Source organism: Panthera tigris, chromosome X (genome assembly GCF_018350195.1).
Source record: "Panthera tigris isolate Pti1 chromosome X, P.tigris_Pti1_mat1.1, whole genome shotgun sequence".
NCBI lineage: Eukaryota > Metazoa > Chordata > Mammalia > Carnivora > Felidae > Panthera > Panthera tigris.
The window spans coordinates 106,918,821-106,936,404 of NC_056677.1; the positions used below are offsets into that span (position 1 = coordinate 106,918,821).

At 40.2% G+C, this 17,584-nt stretch overlaps 1 protein-coding gene across 2 annotated transcripts in view; it reads right to left on the bottom strand.

Annotated features, from left to right (window-relative positions):
* AIFM1 (apoptosis inducing factor mitochondria associated 1) overlaps positions 1-15,060 on the bottom strand; it is a 31,437-nt gene extending 16,377 nt beyond the window's left edge. Inside the window, exons 1-5 of one of the 2 annotated variants that reach the window (XM_007085443.3) lie at positions 14,796-15,060; positions 6,125-6,255; positions 3,075-3,174; positions 1,517-1,641; positions 1,261-1,391 (exon numbers count right to left, since the gene is read on the bottom strand). In XM_007085443.3, the coding sequence (XP_007085505.1) occupies positions 1,261-1,391; positions 1,517-1,641; positions 3,075-3,174; positions 6,125-6,255; positions 14,796-14,901 (593 nt within the window). In that variant the 5' untranslated portion in view covers positions 14,902-15,060. Of the gene's footprint in view, positions 1-1,260; positions 1,392-1,516; positions 1,642-3,074; positions 3,175-6,124; positions 6,256-7,470; positions 7,614-14,795 lie in introns of both variants that reach the window. The other variant, XM_007085442.3, reaches the window with a different exon arrangement.
* Positions 15,061-17,584: the final 2,524 nt, after the last annotated feature.

The following is a 17,584-nucleotide window of genomic DNA, read 5'->3' on the forward strand; positions in this document are numbered from 1 at the left end:
TTATTTAGAGAGCACGAGCGGGGAAGGAGCAGAGAGAGAGGGAGAGAGAATCCCAAACAGGCTCCGCGCTGTCAGCACAGAGCTGGACATGGGGCTCAAACTCACAAACCATGAGATTACGACCTGAGCCAAAATCAAGAGTCAGACGCTTAACCAACTGAGCCACCCAAGCACCCAGTACACAGATGTATTTGAGGACAGCAGTTCTCAACTGGGTGCAATTCTGCCCCCTCAAGGACACTTGGCAATGTCTAGAGGCATTTTTGGCTGTAACAGCTTAGGGGGAGGGATGCTTTTGGTACCTAGTGGGAGATGCCAGGGATACTATTAAACATCTTATAATGCACCAGCCCCCACAGCAAAGAATTATCAAGACCTAAATGCCAATTATCCAGACCTTAGCCAGTAGGCTGAGAAACCCTGCTCTGGATTTAGGCTCATTTCAAAATTAGAACAGGAAGACCACCCAAGGAGCTGGTATTCACACATCCACGCAAATAAGTTGTCTAGAATGGCTGGTCAATGGACAGCTACATCTAGCTCCTGAGAGGATTTTGCCTCAAATAGCAGACATTAGCTATGAGATACTAATCAAGGGGTGGCTAATATAACTGACAGCATGCATCTTGCTTGAGAACAGAACGTGATAATGGGGGTGAGGGAGGTAGGTAGATTTGTAAAATTTAGTCTAGTATCAACACAAACACTAATGAGAAAAACATTGGAACCCCAAAGCAGTACTGGAATCAAGAGATCCATGGAGTCCCTTAGAAGGAAAAGGCTTCAGGACCTGTATTTCCAAGTCTTTCATGCAAACATTTTAATAAAGAGGTTCTTCCTTACGGCATTCCCACAATTCTGAAACCCTGCTAGGGCATCAAAGAAAATGCCAGAGAACAGTGTCTTTCTTTTACTCTTCTGGGAGACACCTAGGGAAGTGTCATGTAAGGAGGGACAACAGTGGCCAAGCCGATCTTCACTGTAGAAGTCTAACAGAAAGGTCCCGGAGATAGGAGCAGTAGTACTTCAGAGGCCAACACTACAGCTTTACTTGCTGGCAGATCTGATGACAGAATCCAGGCCTCCTGCCACTGTATCCTGTTGCCTCTGAGCTGTGCCAAGCGTGTACCACATCAGACTCCGCTGTGTGGCCATGTCGTCTCTCCTATGTGCTGCACATGGCTCTGTGCAAAATCCTGACCCATTCCTTATGCTTAGCTGAAGTTGCTAGACAGGCCCATTTTACATAAGCGAACACACCTTCTCTCTTTTCCATTCCACTGTCTGAATCGCAACGTCTTTGTGACATTTGGATCATCTGAAAACCACAGCTCTTTTGAAAGAGGAGGTCGCATGTATGGCAGCTCTGGATCTTCAGACACAATCAGTACCTTTAGGTATAAAATAATAATACTTATCAGAGCCAGGTCATTTAAGAGGCAGATGTCAACGTGTTCACACGGGCTAAGGGCCTGCGGACCACACCCTCCATGCCAAGCAAGACTGTGCGCCTCACCCTGGCCCCCGGATCCCGAGCCCGGATGGATCTGGCCGCAGCAAAGGCAGCAGTGCCTCCTCCGATGAGAAGGAACGGAACATGACTTGGTACCCTGACTTGAGGAACTGGTTCTCCTTCTGGAGCTGCAGACAACAGACCAGACAGGGTTAATTTTCTGGAAATCTCAGATGAGTCCTTGCCACTATTAAAAAAGAAAATCAGCTTGCACTTGTCTCAACCCTTTATGTGAGGCTAGCAAAATGCTGTACCTACGTTAATCTTGACAAACATCACAGCCACCTGATGGGACAGGAAAAACAAGTATATCTTTCATTTCATAAGTGAAAAATAGCCCCTGAAGAGGTGACTGATTTGGCCAATGTTGTTCATTCATTAAGTCTGTCGGAACTAGAACCTAGCTTAAATGTCTAGCTATTGGAAATATGTTAGAAAGCTTCTGAGGCACCTGGATGGCTCCGTTGGTTGGGCGTCTGACTTTGGCTCAGGTCATGATCTCATGGCTCCTGAGTTCAAGCTCCGCATTGTCAGCTGTGCTGACAGCTCAGTGCCTGCAGCCTGCTTTGGATTCTGTGTCTCCCTTTCTCTCTGCCCCTCCCCTGCTCGTGTTCTGTCTCTCAAAAATCAATACATTTAAAAAATTTTTAAAAAAAGAAAGCTTCTGCTCTTTCCATTCACTTCCTACTGACCAACAAGAAATATCAAGTTCAGGGGCGCCTGGGTGGCTCAGTCAGTTGAGCATCCGACTTCGGCTCAGGTCATGATCTCACAGTTCATGGGTTCGAGCCCCCCATCAAGCTCTGTGCTGACTGCTTGCTCAGAGCCTGGAGCCTGCTTCAAATTCTGTGTCTCCTTCTCTCTCTGCCCCTCCCCCGCTCACGCTTTGTCTCACTCTGTTTCTCAAAAATAAATAAATGTAAAAAAAATTTAAAAAAGAAGAAATATCAAGTTCAGTTTCAGCTTTTGTTAGCAATAAAGGGGGGGAAACTCAGCAGGCCAATTGGGAATTATTATACAGTGTTCAGGAATAAGGAGGTGTTGCTGAAGAAAGTGATGCAAATCGCCCACCCAGAGTTGTAGGACTTATTAAAGGATTAAAACATTCCTCTCTGAAAACTCAAGCCAGTCATGGGGATGGAACTGATTGCTAGGGCTATGTGTTATAGGGAAACAAATGTATCTTTTAACAAATAGAAAACTCCAAAGACTCTAACGGGGAACAAAACAGACCAAAAGAATTTCCTCATCAAAAAAAAGGCTTTCATGTCTTTTCCAAAAATTTTCCTCACCAAGCTTGCCTTTGTAATTTAAAGCTTGCCTTTTAAGAGTCCAATATAAAGAAAAATAACCAACCAACATAATCATCATTAATAACTATTCTCAAACCCAAATTCCAGTCAAATACTTTAATAAATTACTCCCATGTCTGGGGTAATTCCATAGTTTTTAGAATCTTACCATCTCATAGCATCGTCCTGTCTATAAGACATCTGCAAAGCACAACACCCAAACTGTTTTTAACTTGCCCTTCACATACTGAGCCTCAAATGATACTCACCAGGTGATGTGGCCATTTTCTGTTTCTCTTCTGGTGTTAGCCCTAACCCTGACATTCTTTCATTATATCTTTTTTGGTCATCTTTTATAGTCTTGTAGGCCTGCAGATCCAAACATGGAGAAAATTTATTTTATCATAAAGTCAGCTCACACTGTAAGTAATATCAGTATCTTTCAATTAAATGAGAAGCTTTTGTCTACATGAAGTAAGTTCTTCTATGTTAACATCATTAAGGCAAAATTACTTTCTCAAGAAAAAAAAAACTGAGTATGTACACACTGGCCTAGAAAGACTACAGGTAAGCAGATGAAAATGTTCCATTTTCAAATTTCCTTAGGCTCTGGGGTGCCTGGGTGGCTCAGTTTGTTGAGCATCTGGCTTTTGACTTCAGCTCAGGTCATGATCTCACAGTTCATGGGCTCAAGCCCTGCATCAGGCTCTACACTGGCAGTGTTGAGCCTGCTTGGGATTCTTTCTCTCTCTCTCTCTCTGCCCCTCCTCTCTCTCTCTCTCTCTCTCTCTCTCTCTCTCACACACACACACACACACTCTCTCTCTCTCTCTCTCTCAAAATAAATTTAAAAAAATTTCCTTAGGCTCTATGTAAAGAATTTTCCTTATATTTAAGTCTGAAGGTACAGCTAAAGAAAAAAAGAAAATCATTTTATACTAGAAGAATAAAATGCTAAACTTTATAAAAGGGGTTTTGGACCATGCTGGATACTAGTTGTGAAACCAAGCTATACGGTTTTGGGTACGAAGTTGGGACATTAAGTTTTCCAGGTAGATGTCCCAAGTTTTTCTGGGTACTCAGATAATGCCCTGAAACATGACTCCCTGTATCCTAGTCTTCTAGAGTAACTAATCTTTCCCTCAATGGTCTCTCCTTTTTTTGACACTCAGATATTTACCAAGGGTGAAACACCCTGCTTAATCACCTATTTCAAATATACTATCTTTTCTAGCTGTTCAACTTGAAAAAGAGTCCCTTAACATTATGACTAGATTTTTTTTTAATACAGCATCAGAGTTTGTTGGAGATTTTTTTTTTAATTGGCAAGAATGATTTATTTTAATTACAACACTTTTGTTCTTTTGTACTCCACAGGCTCAACAAGACAGAAATTTAAGTGATTTATGTCAACTGAAATCCTAGGTTATTAATTAATTGGAGGAGAAAGTAAGGGCAATCAGAAGAAGTGTCATAAGACATGTCCTAAGAATATTTCTATGAGCCCCTTTACAGAGCAGCCCATTAGGCAATGGGCTGTAATGAGGAATCTATACTCTGAGATCTGGGCTTAACATTCATTAGCCTGGGAACATCTAACATATGATATGAATGGGTTAGAAAATTAAGTACTGTATATTAAAAGAAAATGGCTAGTCCTTGAATTTACCACTAAATTCACCAAATTAATACACTGAATTCAACTAACATTAATTTCAGGAAGAAAGTTTTTACCTTACCCGCACCTAAAAAGTTATTTCTTTTAAGAAAGGGAATTTTACCAAAAAGATGGCTGAAGCTGGTCAACATGAGTGAAAAGAAATGCGTCATGCTCAGACAGAGAGGAACATCCAAAAATAGCCTAGGCTCTCTTACACCTCCTAATGGTTTCACACATGAGGGGTAGAGCAGACCAAGAAATATCTTGAAGTTTAGTGGGGTTTGTCATATATTTATATTTATATACTTATATATTTATATACACATATATTTATGGATCTAGCTTTAAGTAAATATCACTCTCTCTCTCTCTGTGCTATCTTTTTACAGCAGCCAGAGCAGACTCATACAAACACTAAATAACTTATAGCTATATCTCATCAAATCTAAATAACTTATAGCTATATCTCATCAAATCTGAATTCTGATTTTAAGTTAACAGTTCTTGTGAGACTAAGACCAGTTTCAGAGGATGAAAATCTAAGCTGCCTGAGATCACATTTTAAATTATTTAAAACCTAATATAAAACCTTACAGAATAGTTCAATAACAGTTGTAGGTAGACAAAAGCTTATCATTTAACCTGAAAGCACTATAATTAGCTTTACTATCACCAGTGTTGGATAAACACAGAGGGCAATGAGGCATTTGAGTGAATGGCTTGAGAGGAACTTGTGCTTCGTAGATATTTCCAGGGCAAGAGAAAGCAACAGTGAATGGCCCCTGTCTTGTGGCCTGGCATCAAGAGGTTTGCCTGGCCAGCTCTGTGAAGGCCATCCAACTCTGGTACAGCAACATAAACCAGAGGCTTATAAGGTTTCAGTTGTTACAAACATATCAGATGCAAACACTTTAAATCCAGTTTTGAATGAATGAGGTGGAACTGATGGCAAATGCTGAGAGCTAGGAAATGGAAAAGGTAAGGCTCAGAGGGTAGTATCTCAATTATGAATGAGAGGCATTTATGAAAGCAGTCTACACAAATGTGTTAGCTTGTACCACTTCAGCCACTAGTTTGACCAAATTAGAGATTACAAAAGGGACATTGCCAAATGAATTTACTTTGAAATAGAGGCTGGGGGTGGGTGGGGAGAATACTGTAATTCTGTGGCTTTTTTGGACCTCCTCAGAAGCATTCAATAAAATGCCTTTTCACAATAAAAGTCAGGTTGATCATTTCTGACAAAACACAAAAATTACGTTTTACCTAAAATGATCTAAAATGGATGGTATTCAAGTTCCTTTTGCTTGCTTATTCAATGTTTACTGTTTGAGACTATCTTGTTAGGTCTGCAGCACTGAAGCACAATATAATTTAGCATCTTAAAAAAGAATTATGAACTTGGCAAAAGTTTCAAAGAAAGGGTTAATGAGAAGGATCTATAATAATTAAATGTATGATAGCTTTAGATACATCTGGTAGGGCTTCAACAGTTTGAAAGATGAGATCTGAGGGCTCCCTAGTGACTGACAATGTCCCTTTGATACCTAGAAAGCACATGCTGTGAATACTTCACTGTATTCTAATGGATCAAGTTTTCATTAGTACCATGGTCTCACCCACCCTACCCCGAAATATATTTTAGTGTAAGCATCTTACATAATAAACTCCTGCCCCAGTGACTGTCGCTCCTACAATTAAGAAGTATACTAGGCTGCTGCCATCTTTCACGGGAGCACCTGTAGACGCTAGTGATCTAGAAGGGGATCCTAGGTGATGACACTGCACAACTGTAGGTAAAGATAGGGCCAAGAAAGAAACAAAAGGAAATAGAAAAAGCACTAAGTATTAATGAAGAAGCATTCAACACAAAGGCAGGGAAGGATTTTTGGTAACCCTGTGCTAAAAAAGAAAAAAAACATGCTGCGCCAGGACTAGAGGAGAATGTGTCCTTCCTCAAAGTCTGCTATCAGAGTTCACCTATTTCCTATTCTGAGTCAATTCACAACTGCAAAAACTGTCTATTGGTGCATTTGGGAGTCAGGTCAGTCAATCTAGGTAACTTCAAGTAATTTTCACACCCCTTTTTTATAACCTAGTGACCAAAGAACAAAGATAATTTCACTGTCTTACCAGTGTGGAAAGAACCATACACCGTATGTATGTGCCATACACCGTAATGGCATCCAAAATTTGCTCTTGGGGAGTGAAACAGCTTCCTTCAATCAAGGGTGATAGTAGGTGTTATCTAAGTTGGTTCACTCAACCTTACGTGATCCAACTTTAGACTTATCTGCTTAGTCACAGTAAACCCTGCCAAGTTAAAAACAAAACAAAACAAAACAAAACAAAACACCTATGGAATAATTCCTCTGTGACCAACAAAGCTGATCAGAGTTCATTTAAGGAGACAGAATTGTGTTAATACTACATAGCATTTAAAACCATATTTCTCACCTCACACAAATTCCATTCTAAAAGTGGAGATACTAGGCCTACTTCTATAATTGAGTCTTTGGGTGAGATTCAGGGATAGTTTTCCTTTTAGGAACATTTAATAGTTTGGATTGAAAGCTGTTGTTGTTTTTTAATGTCTATCCCAAGCCGAGGAAAACACTGAATATTTGACAAATGGGTCAAAATCAAATATTGTGCTAAGGAGCTGCAATGAGTTCTGACCTATTCACAGGTTAGTGTGTCATATCTAAGAGAAAAGGTACAATTTTGTAGATTAGTCAAATCTAAGAAAACGCAGTGGCTTTCAAGTAATGAGTAAAAAGACAAGTGAAAAGAGCAAAGCTAATCAACATGAGATTAAATTTCAGTCATCCCCATGTTGGCTCTCACAGGATGTTAGATAGTAGGCACTTTAAAGAAGGCTTTTTGGAAATTTTTGCAAAAGGAGAAAGGGGAGTTAGTTGCAGAAGTGTTAAAGCAGGGGAGTACTGAGTCTACTAATGGGAGCTGTCTGGCAGCTTCTTTACACACGCTGCTTTTCTACTTACATATGCACCAGCTCCTATTGTTGATAAGCCCACCATAAGGACTAACACAGAATTATCGATTTTGCCCCCTGATGCACCAGAGCTAGCCATTTGTCTTGTCATCTGGAGTTCTAGAGGAACATGCCATCGCTGGAACAAGTTGCCTGAGGAACACAATTCATTAAGACACACACACATACAAAAATAAAATAGTTAATACACGTTTATGACTACAGGTCAATGCACTGTAGAAGTCAAGACTTACTGCCCACTGGGCTGCATGATGTTACTGTTCAATGACCAAGAAAAAAAATAATTAAAACTGTATGAATACTATAGATACTGAATCCTCAAACTTAAATTGTTGGAGACTTTAGGAGTATAACTGAATGCTGCCCAGGGAAGAAATTTACAGCTTACAGAAAAGATAATGAAAAACCAACAGGCAGTTCATCAAACACTACTACTACTCTCTTCACATCCTCATCACAAATGAAGTAAACACAGAGAGGTGACTGAATAGATACAAAAAGTGAACTACAGGCTACCTGGGACATTCATTGGAACCACCACTTAAGGAATAATCTAAATGGCTGGCTCGAATCCTGCACAAAATAAGAAAACCCCACAACATAATCGAACCTGGACACAGTTCAGTCTTTCATGAAAGGTAATGTGTCCTGGAAGATGGAAATGCTAAAGCACAAAATAAGAAAAAAAATTAAGTGGATTTATCTTCTCCAAAGAACTAAATAATTTCAGATTATAAAATATTTTCTAGAATGACAAAATTTTAAATATCCATCAACTACTTGGCTGTTAGTCCTCCAAAATAATATAAATATTATGTTGATGTAAAACTCTGTATATCCATGTAATTACCTGAGGAATATAACAACTCTCATACATGGAAATGAAGGAAGGTGTCAGAACCTTCTCTGCTTCTGATACTCCTCATGTTGACTACCGACCTAGAGCAGGGGTTTGGAAACTTTCTGTAAAGGACCAGATAGCAAATATTTTCAGCTTTGCAGGCCATACAGTCTCTGCTGATGTTGCACAAAAGCAGCCACAGGCAAGATATAAATGAATGGGTATGGCTGTTTTCTAATAAAACTTTATGGGCACTAAAATGTGAATTTTAAATAATTTTTGTATGTCACAAAATAGTATATTTTTAATTGTTTTCAGCTATTTAAAAAATGCAAAAATCAATCTTAGCTCAAGGGGCATACCTACAAAAGCACGTGGGTTTGGCCTGTGGGCTGCCATTTGCCGATGCTGATCCCGATCTAGGGCAGTGGTTCTAAAGCTTGAGCGTGCATCAGAATCCACTGGAGGGCTTGTTAAAACACAGATGGCCAGACCTACCCCCAGTTTCTGAGTCTGGAGATCTGGAATGGGGACTCAAGAATTTGCATTTCTAACAGGTTCCTAGGTGATGCTTATGCTGCTGGCCTGCACTTTGAGAACCAATGGTCTAGAGGCAGATAGATCTATTCCTGGTCTGACCAGGCTTTGAAAGACAAACAGAATGGGCACTGGTTGTAGCATTTCATAGTAGAAATATGGAGCTTTCCTCCTTGCTTCCACAATTTCAGGGCACAGAAAAGTAAAAACAGAGTCTGTAGTCTCTTACCTGAAATCCTCAGGAAACTGTATTCCAGAGCTCAGAATTGTTTGTTTTAAGTATATAATACAGATACCATACCGTAAATAACACTCAGCACAGTGAGGGGCAGCAACCCACAGTCACACACATTAATGTTTCCCTGACAAAGTTGACTGAGTGGGATGAACAAAAGATTTAATAAGTAGCCTTTCTCTCCAGTTCAGGTCAGGTTTCACTGGCAAATGAGTTACAAAAACCTGATTTTTTGAGTCCTATTTTGATTTCTGAATTACAGATAAGAGACTATAAATCCACACCCATAGAAGTGAAAATGTATTTTTCTTTACTGTTTTTATTTCTTACCTGCTTTAGAATCCTTCATCGCCACATGAAATAAAATAGTTTATATTTGGAAATAACAAATCATGAAAATAAAAACATGCAAGGGTGGAGAAGCTTATCTCAATATGGGCAAGCTTTTGAATTTCAGAAACCCATAGAATGATTAAGCACCAGAAGCAGAAACTGACAACTCTCAGAGCTTAGAAAATGAAACTGGGTAGAAAAAGTTCCACGCGGTTTAGTTCAATGAATTTAGTTGTGTTCCCCACCTCCACCATACGTTTATTTATTGAAAATAAGTGGCTTTTTAAAAAATTCCGCTGATTATCCCTCTAGAAGATCCTAAATCCAGATATAACAAGTTTGTTTTAAGGTAATGATACTAGTGTTTATTCTGTTTTTGCTAGCTTTTCACAAACAAAACTAAGAGTGTAGATTTGGTAAAGTTCAGCAGTTTTTGCCTTGATTTGCCAAAAAAAAGACACTTAAAAGTAAATTGAGTTTTTAAAAAGTCAATTGGTTAACATTTAAAGTACCGCCTGGAAATAAATGTAATACACTATTATTAATAAACCATTTTTACATACCTACCAACTGATTTTAATTTTGTAAGAGGTGTTAAGTATTGGATGGATGTTTATATTCTCCCACCCCCAGTCTTCTTTTACCCATAAAATCACTCCCACACCTCTCCCCCATAGCTTCAAAATTTTAGGAAATTTTACATCATGACTAAACATGTCTTTTCACTTGTCCTGCCAAAGTGGGAAGCCAACTTACTCCTTGACTTCTCATTACAACACCAGTCTGAGATTTTCTGCAATCAGACCACACAGAGAGGTAGCACTTCCTTCCTCATACTTGGGATTCAATTTTTTTACTTGATACATTTATATTATGATTGCCATTGTAGCAGTAATTAGCACCTCTATCACATAATTATCATTTCTTTTTAGTGGTTGGAATAATTAAGATCTAGTCTCTTAGCAAGTCTGATTATAATACAATATTGTTGTCTATATTCACTATATTGTTCAAGGATTCAATTCTTGGGGGCGCCTGGGTAGTTTAGTTGGTTAAGAATCCGACTCCAGCTCAGGTCATGATCTCATGGTTCCTGAGTTCGAGTCCCACGTTGGGCTCTGTGCTGACAGCTCAGAGCCTAGAGCCTGCTTCAGATTCTATGTCTCCCTCTCTTTCTGCCCCTCCCTCTCTCATACTTTCTCTCTCTCTCTCTCTCTCTCTCAAAAATAAACATTAAAAACAAGGACCCAATTCTTGAATTGTTGTTACAATTGTATTTATTGCCTAACACATAGTAGGTGTTTGCTCAATAAATATTTGTTGTATTAATGAAGGAAGGAAGGAAACACAAATTCTTTCCAATTCTATGGTAATGACTGAACAATTTGAAGAAGTCTTTGCAAATAAGTTTTAGCCAGATCTGAACATAGGGAAAGGGAAGGAAAAATCAGATAAAAACAGAGAGGGAGGCAAACCATGAGAGACTTTTAATTCAGAGAACTGAATTAAATTCTGAATTAAATTCCTCTGAATTAATTCAGAGGATTGCTGAAGGGGAAGTGGCAGGGGGGCGGGTTGGCTAAGTGGGTGATGGGCATTAAGGAGGGCACTTGTTGAGATGAGCGCTGGGTCTTTTTTTTTAAACAATTTTTATTTTTATTATTTTTAATTTTTTTAATGTTTATTTATTTTAGAGAGAGAGAGAGAGAGAGCGAGCATGAGGAGAAGGGCAGAGAGAGGGAGACACAGAATGTGAAGCAGGCTCCAGGCTCCGAGCTGTCAGCACAGAGCCAGTTGTGGGGCTCAAACTCACGAAGCATGAGATAATGACCTGCACCGAAGTCATAGGCTTAACCAACTGAGCCACCCAGGTGACCCTGAGTACTGGGTCTTGTATGTAAGTGATGAATAACTGGGTTCTACTCCTGAAACCAATACTACACTGTATGTTTACTGACTTGAATTTAAATAAATAATAATAATAATAAATTAGTAAGCTCTTAGTAACTACAACCACAGACTAGCATTAGAATAGTACCTAAATTGGCAAGTTCATTTCTGTAGATTTCATAATCTCTTGTTTTCCATACTCCCAGAAAGTGTTTTCTAGAAATACATCCACATAATTGAGGCACCTGGAATCTCAAATAATTAAGAGGTCTATATGCTCTTGAGTCTTATTTTCTGAATGTTAAACTGATTTTTCTGACATGGATAAAACACAAGACAGGACAAGCCTACACGGTCTGTCCACTGTAGCCAGGTATCTCTTTATAAGGAATGCGACAACTATTTCCCTTTATCAACTCCCCCCCTTTCTTTAGCATAAACCCTTGCTGTTATTTTAGACGAATCATAGTAGTAATAACTACAGTGCAGTGTGAACCATTCTGAAGAAAGGCAACAGAGGAAAAATGATTTAAAGGACAAAAAAAGAAATCTAACTCTGTTCTACAAAGTTAAGTCCTTCACAGTACTAGGGCTCTGCCACTGAGAATTTACCACGTGCCAGAGACTGTACAAAGCACTGAGGACACAAAAATAAATAGGACATAATCCTTGGCCTCAGGTAGTGCAGTAGCATAGGAGGGACAATGGCTGCCACTATTCTGAGTATCAGAAAATGGGATTAACACAAATCACAAGAGACTCAAAGTTGCTCAGTCTGTTTTCTTTAAACCTTAAAACAGTATTTCCCAAATTTGCCTGATCATAAGAATTACATCAAGGGACCTGTTAAAATATAAATTCCCAGGGGTCTCTCCAGGACATTCTCATTCAGTAGGCGTGGGGTCAGCCCTCTTTGATTTACAAGACCAGGCAGCTTTTGGAAACATGATCTAGAAAAAAGTTACAATATGCTGCAACTCCCTTAAAATGTTAGAAAATGCCTAGACAATATAACTTATTAACTGGATGGAGAAAAGGCTGACTTGCCAAAATTTTTCTTCTGGAAAGCTTTGCCTCAGCAGAAAAGAGTGGGGAATAGCTCATCTTCTGGGCTTCAAAAAAAAAAAGTGTCATTTGGCAGTTCCCAGTAATTCTAGATCCTTGCCCACAAGGAGTCCAGTTTCCTTCTTAAGGAGGTGAGAATTCTTCTGATTAGAGAAAAATGGTTCAAACATTTGACCCTCAGGTCAAGGGTTGGTGATCAGTTTGATCACATGGGCAACACAATGTTTGGTAACCTAATAAAATACTACAGAACAGAAAATATCCATTACCTAACCTATCTGCTCCTCAGTGCTGAATGCAGACATAAAGTAGTCACCATTAACTGCCTTCAATCATTTCTGGAAAGAGGCAGAGCATCCAAATAAAGTAAATAAATAACAGCAATTATGGTTTTAAGGCAAAAGGTAACATATAATGAAAATGAACCTGACAATGGCGACAGATGTGGATGAGATCATTTCAAGGTGGGTTTAAAGTTTGGTAACATCTTGACAAAGAAATGGGGGTGGGAGGAGAAAAGGAAAAAAACGAAGGGAAATTGGCATATAAACAAAGAGCGCCTCTTCTCCACCTATGCAAAAACATACGGCAGATGCTACTACTTGAAAAAGAAACCAGATTATAAACAATTAATAATAAAGCTAACAAAACAGGGTTAATTCCTAAAATTATATGATTTCTTTTTGAAATTGTAACCCCACCCCACCCATTTCTAAAGGCATATGATGTTGTACTCTGGTGCTTGGCCAAAGGACAAAGAATAAGTGTATACAAAGACATGGATGGATATGTCAAGAAGTCAGAACATATTCTACAGCAGACTGCTTTCAAACAAAATCATGCAATGGAAAAACGTCTGTATTTTTTAGTAGTTTTAACATCATCAACCACCTTCAAATATCTAATAAATCAATTTAACATTACAAATCCATATTTATTTAATGAGAATTTTTGGTCAGACTTCAGAGTACTGGTAAAAATTGTGAGTTTTAAGCAAAATAAGTACACAGAGTTTGAAAGGCTAGTGTGGATGAAAATCTTCAGCTTACCTAAGTTTCTGTGTAAATTTATGTACAGCTTACATAGAACACTATCGTTTCAATGCATAAAACCCATACAGATAACACCATAGATGGCATATTAGTTTAAAACCTAAAGCAGAGGTTTTTAAGTTCCAAGAGCAATATGTTTTAGGATGTGTCCTCAGATACACCCATTAGGAAACGTTTTCTTGAGGCATAGCAACTGGAAAAACTTTTCAAATGCACATTTGCAAAGACTAACCATCTAAGGGAAATATTTTCCACATCTTATTTTTAAAGCACCCAGAAGGTGGTTCTGCACTGGAAAGGCCTCGAGGATAACTCCTTACATTGCAAATGTGAATGTCACCAGGTGATCATTCAAAAACAGATTTTAAAAAACCCAGCACCTCTTACAGGTGGATAATTCATTACCCCCACTAAGTTGTGCAGGTTGAAAATGAGCAAGCTCAAGACATGCTCAGATAAGTACATGGATATCTCATGCAAGGTGGGCTAAAGGAGAATCAGATGAATTCTTAATTTTTTGAGGTCAAATTTAGGAAGCAGTATGGAGTTGTGGCAAGTGGATTAGGGGCCTAGAGACCAGCAAACTATCCTTTGCTCTACCTATTAATTAGGTATGTGACCTTGGAAAAATAATTTCACCTTTTTGTGTCTCGATTTATTATCTATAAAATGAGTGGGTTGAACTTTACCACAAAATCCCTTCCAGCTCTAAAATTTGGGGAAACAACTTCACGGAGGACAAACACAATGTGCCCTGAAAACTGTTTCTTTGAAGAATTAAAGACCACCAAGAATTACACGGACCAGACATCTCATTAATTCTTAGAGGACTCTCCTGGTGTCTGGCGCACAACCGAACGACTCCTTACTTGAACTGCGCTGCTTCTGTTTCACAGGGCGCTCAAATCTATGGATCTCATCTGGAGTTTGGAAAGTAGAGCAGGTAATATCCTCATTTACAGAAGGAACTAAGGCATCGGGCTTAAATGTCTTGTTTCAAGTCTCACAATCAGTAAATGACAAAGTCTACTTGACCTCATTGCTCTAAAAAGGCGGACTAGGGGTGGCCGGGAGGTGGCACTGGACAATACGAGACAGCTAGCTGTTCTGTCATCCCTGAATAGCAAACCCTCCTAGGAAAAGGCCTCAAGCCGACTACTTGGTTCAAAGCCCTTGAAGGTCAGGTCGGCACGGCTTGTGAAACTCAGGGTTTGGATCCCGCCATTCAGAATTCACGCGGCTGTGAGTGGGTTAAGTTTTTCCCGGGAAGGAGGCAGGGGGAGGGCTGCGAGGCACAGGGAGCTTATGGAACCCTGGCCCTTGGTCTGCGAGGTCGGGGTTGCCCGGGATGGGTCAGTCACCTGGGAGCCGGTTCCGCTGCCTCGGGCCTCGGACGCACACTGTCCGCACCAAGGGCGCCAGCTTCTGCTTGAAGGCACCCGCTGCCAGGTTTCCACACCGGAACATTTCGGCAACCGCTACTCTGCACCTCCTCCTTTCCTTTCTTCTCACTGACCGACCGACGGGTCAAACACCGTGGGCCCCGACCCGCTCCCCCCAGCTCCCTTCACACGCACTCCACGCTGACTCCTCCTCCCAGCTCCGGGAGAGTATTGGACGGTTACCCTGGCCAGCTAGAGCAGGAGAAGGGGGAAGCGCGACTGTCGGCCTAATGCGCAGGCGTAGTACTCAGCGCCGCATTGCGATTGGCTCGCACGGTGAGAGATTTGCGCATGCGCCTAGCTGGCCGCACTATTGCAAAGACCCCGGCCGGAGGTTTTTGCAAGTTTCAACGGGTTGGTGGTAAAGTGTTCCGCTCATCGAGTTTGGAAAACTGTCCAAGGAGGGAGCCGTGGAGCCACTTTGCCTGGCGGTTGTGGCCTGTGCTGCTGCCGTGGCCATAGCACCGCATTTTGTTCTGTCTTAGACTGCTAACTACTAGGTACTAAGCCTTCCGGATTCTCTGGCTGTATTCCACTTCCAGTTTTTCCATAGGTCTGAGCCAGAGCACCTGGCTTCCCAGATTCGGAGTGGACTTCCGTCTTTTACAAATTGCTGGCACTTTCCCACCCAGTCCCTTTTTCTGCAAGTAATCCTTCCGTGCTCTCTTTCCCCATATCGTTTTTTTTTATATTGTGGAATTTTATGTCCTAGATGCTGTACCAGGTACTGCGGATAGTTTCCTGTTAGGACTTCTGTGCTTGAGAGCAAGGATGCTGGCAAAAAGAGTTCGTGTTTCACCGAGAAATCCTCAGCAGGACTTTAGAGTTGTGGGAGGAATAGTAGGGTGAGGGGTTGAGTGTAAATAGGTGTTTTGACTCTCCCAAATGTAAGCTAAATTGGAAATAATATTTGACTTTATGCAAAATATAAACGTGCCTTTTCCAAGGTTTGGGGTTACTTACTCATTTAGCAAGGATTTAATGAATACTTGCCACTTGGACTGTACTACCAAAGGGGCTCTGGGGCATGTGGAAAAGTATAAAGTGGTCACTAGTTAGGGAGATGACATATACTATCATTTAATTCTCACTTAGGTAATAAGAATGACTAATTCAGAGCCAGAACAAGAGAAACTGTATGGGATGGAGTAGCTACGGAAGGACTTCATGCAAGTGGTTCTTGAAGTGTGTCTGGAAGGATGAGTAGTAAAATTCAAATAGTGGAGGAGGAGGAATGATATTTCAAAGGGTTAACACATTGGGACCAAAGGTAATATTTTTAGTGGTTAAGTACTCCTTGACTTTGGATCCAGTCTTCCTAAAGGTTGAATCCTGCCTCTACCACTTGGGCAAATCACTTAACTGTGCCTCACTTTCCTCACCTACCAGTCTCATAGGGTTGTTGTTTTGAAGATTAAATGAACTAATATTTGTAAAGTATTTTAAAGGAAACACCATGCTGTTTAAAAGGCTCAGAGGTATAAAACAAACAAACCCTAGCATATTTTCAGGGGACAACTGCCTCAAATACCTACTAGGAAGTAGATAAGGACAGGCCAACATGGTGGGACCAGATGTGACCTGGCAAGAGTTTGGCGCTAATCTTGTAGGTGATGAAGTTAGTATTATTATTTTGTATTTGAGAGAGAGAGAAAGAGAGAGAATCTTAAGCAGGCTCCACGCTCAGTGTGGAGCCCGACGTGGGCGCTTGATTCCACAACCTTAGGATCATGACCTAAGCCGAAAGCAAGAGTCTGATGCTTCAACCAACTGAGCCACCCAGGCGCCCCTAGAGAGAGAGAGAGAATATATTTTTTTAAAGACGTGTATTCATTTTTGAGAAACAGCACGAGCGAGGAGTGGGAGAGAGAAGGAGACACAGAATCTGAAGCAGGCTCCAGGCTCAGAGCTGTCAGCACAGAGCCCAGTACAGGGCTCGAACTCACAAACCATGAGATGATGACCTGAGCCAAAGTCTGACACTTAACCAACTGAGCCATCCAGGCGCCCCGAGAGAGAGAATCTTAAGCAGGTTCCACACTCAGCTCAGAGCCTGATGCACGGCTCAATCCCACAACTCTGGGATCATGATCTGAACTGAAATCAAGAGTCAGATGCTCAACCAACTGAACCACCTATGCCCCTATTGTTTTTAGTGGAATAGGGATAGAGAATGAAATTACAAAGGCCTCGTTTTTGGAAGTTTAACCAAGGAAGCAGTCTTAATTGGGGGAAAATAATCCAGGGTTCCCTTATTCATTAAAAATAATTTTCAGAAGTGCAGGCAATGGGTGACTTTTTACCTAGGACTGCTTTGGGGGATAAATATTGAAAATACCAATTACACAATAGGTCGTTAAAATTGTTTATATTTATTTAATATATTAAATGCTTAACATTGATATTTATTGCTATTTCTAAAAGCCAATAACAATAATAAATATGGAATACAAAATCATATCTGTTGGTGACAGAGGCTTTGGAAAACAGTGTCAAACTGATGATCAGGTACCTATGAAAACAGCTGGGTGTATTTGAAAGTCCATCATTTAATAATGCACAACTAACACAAAGAAAAGGTGGTGTATAGCACATTTATTTTTGCAATAGATGCAATGAGGTACTTAAAAAATCTCTTTAATGAAAAATTATATTTCATCATTTTTTTTGCAAAAGCAATATACACACAACAACCTTACTTCCAAAAT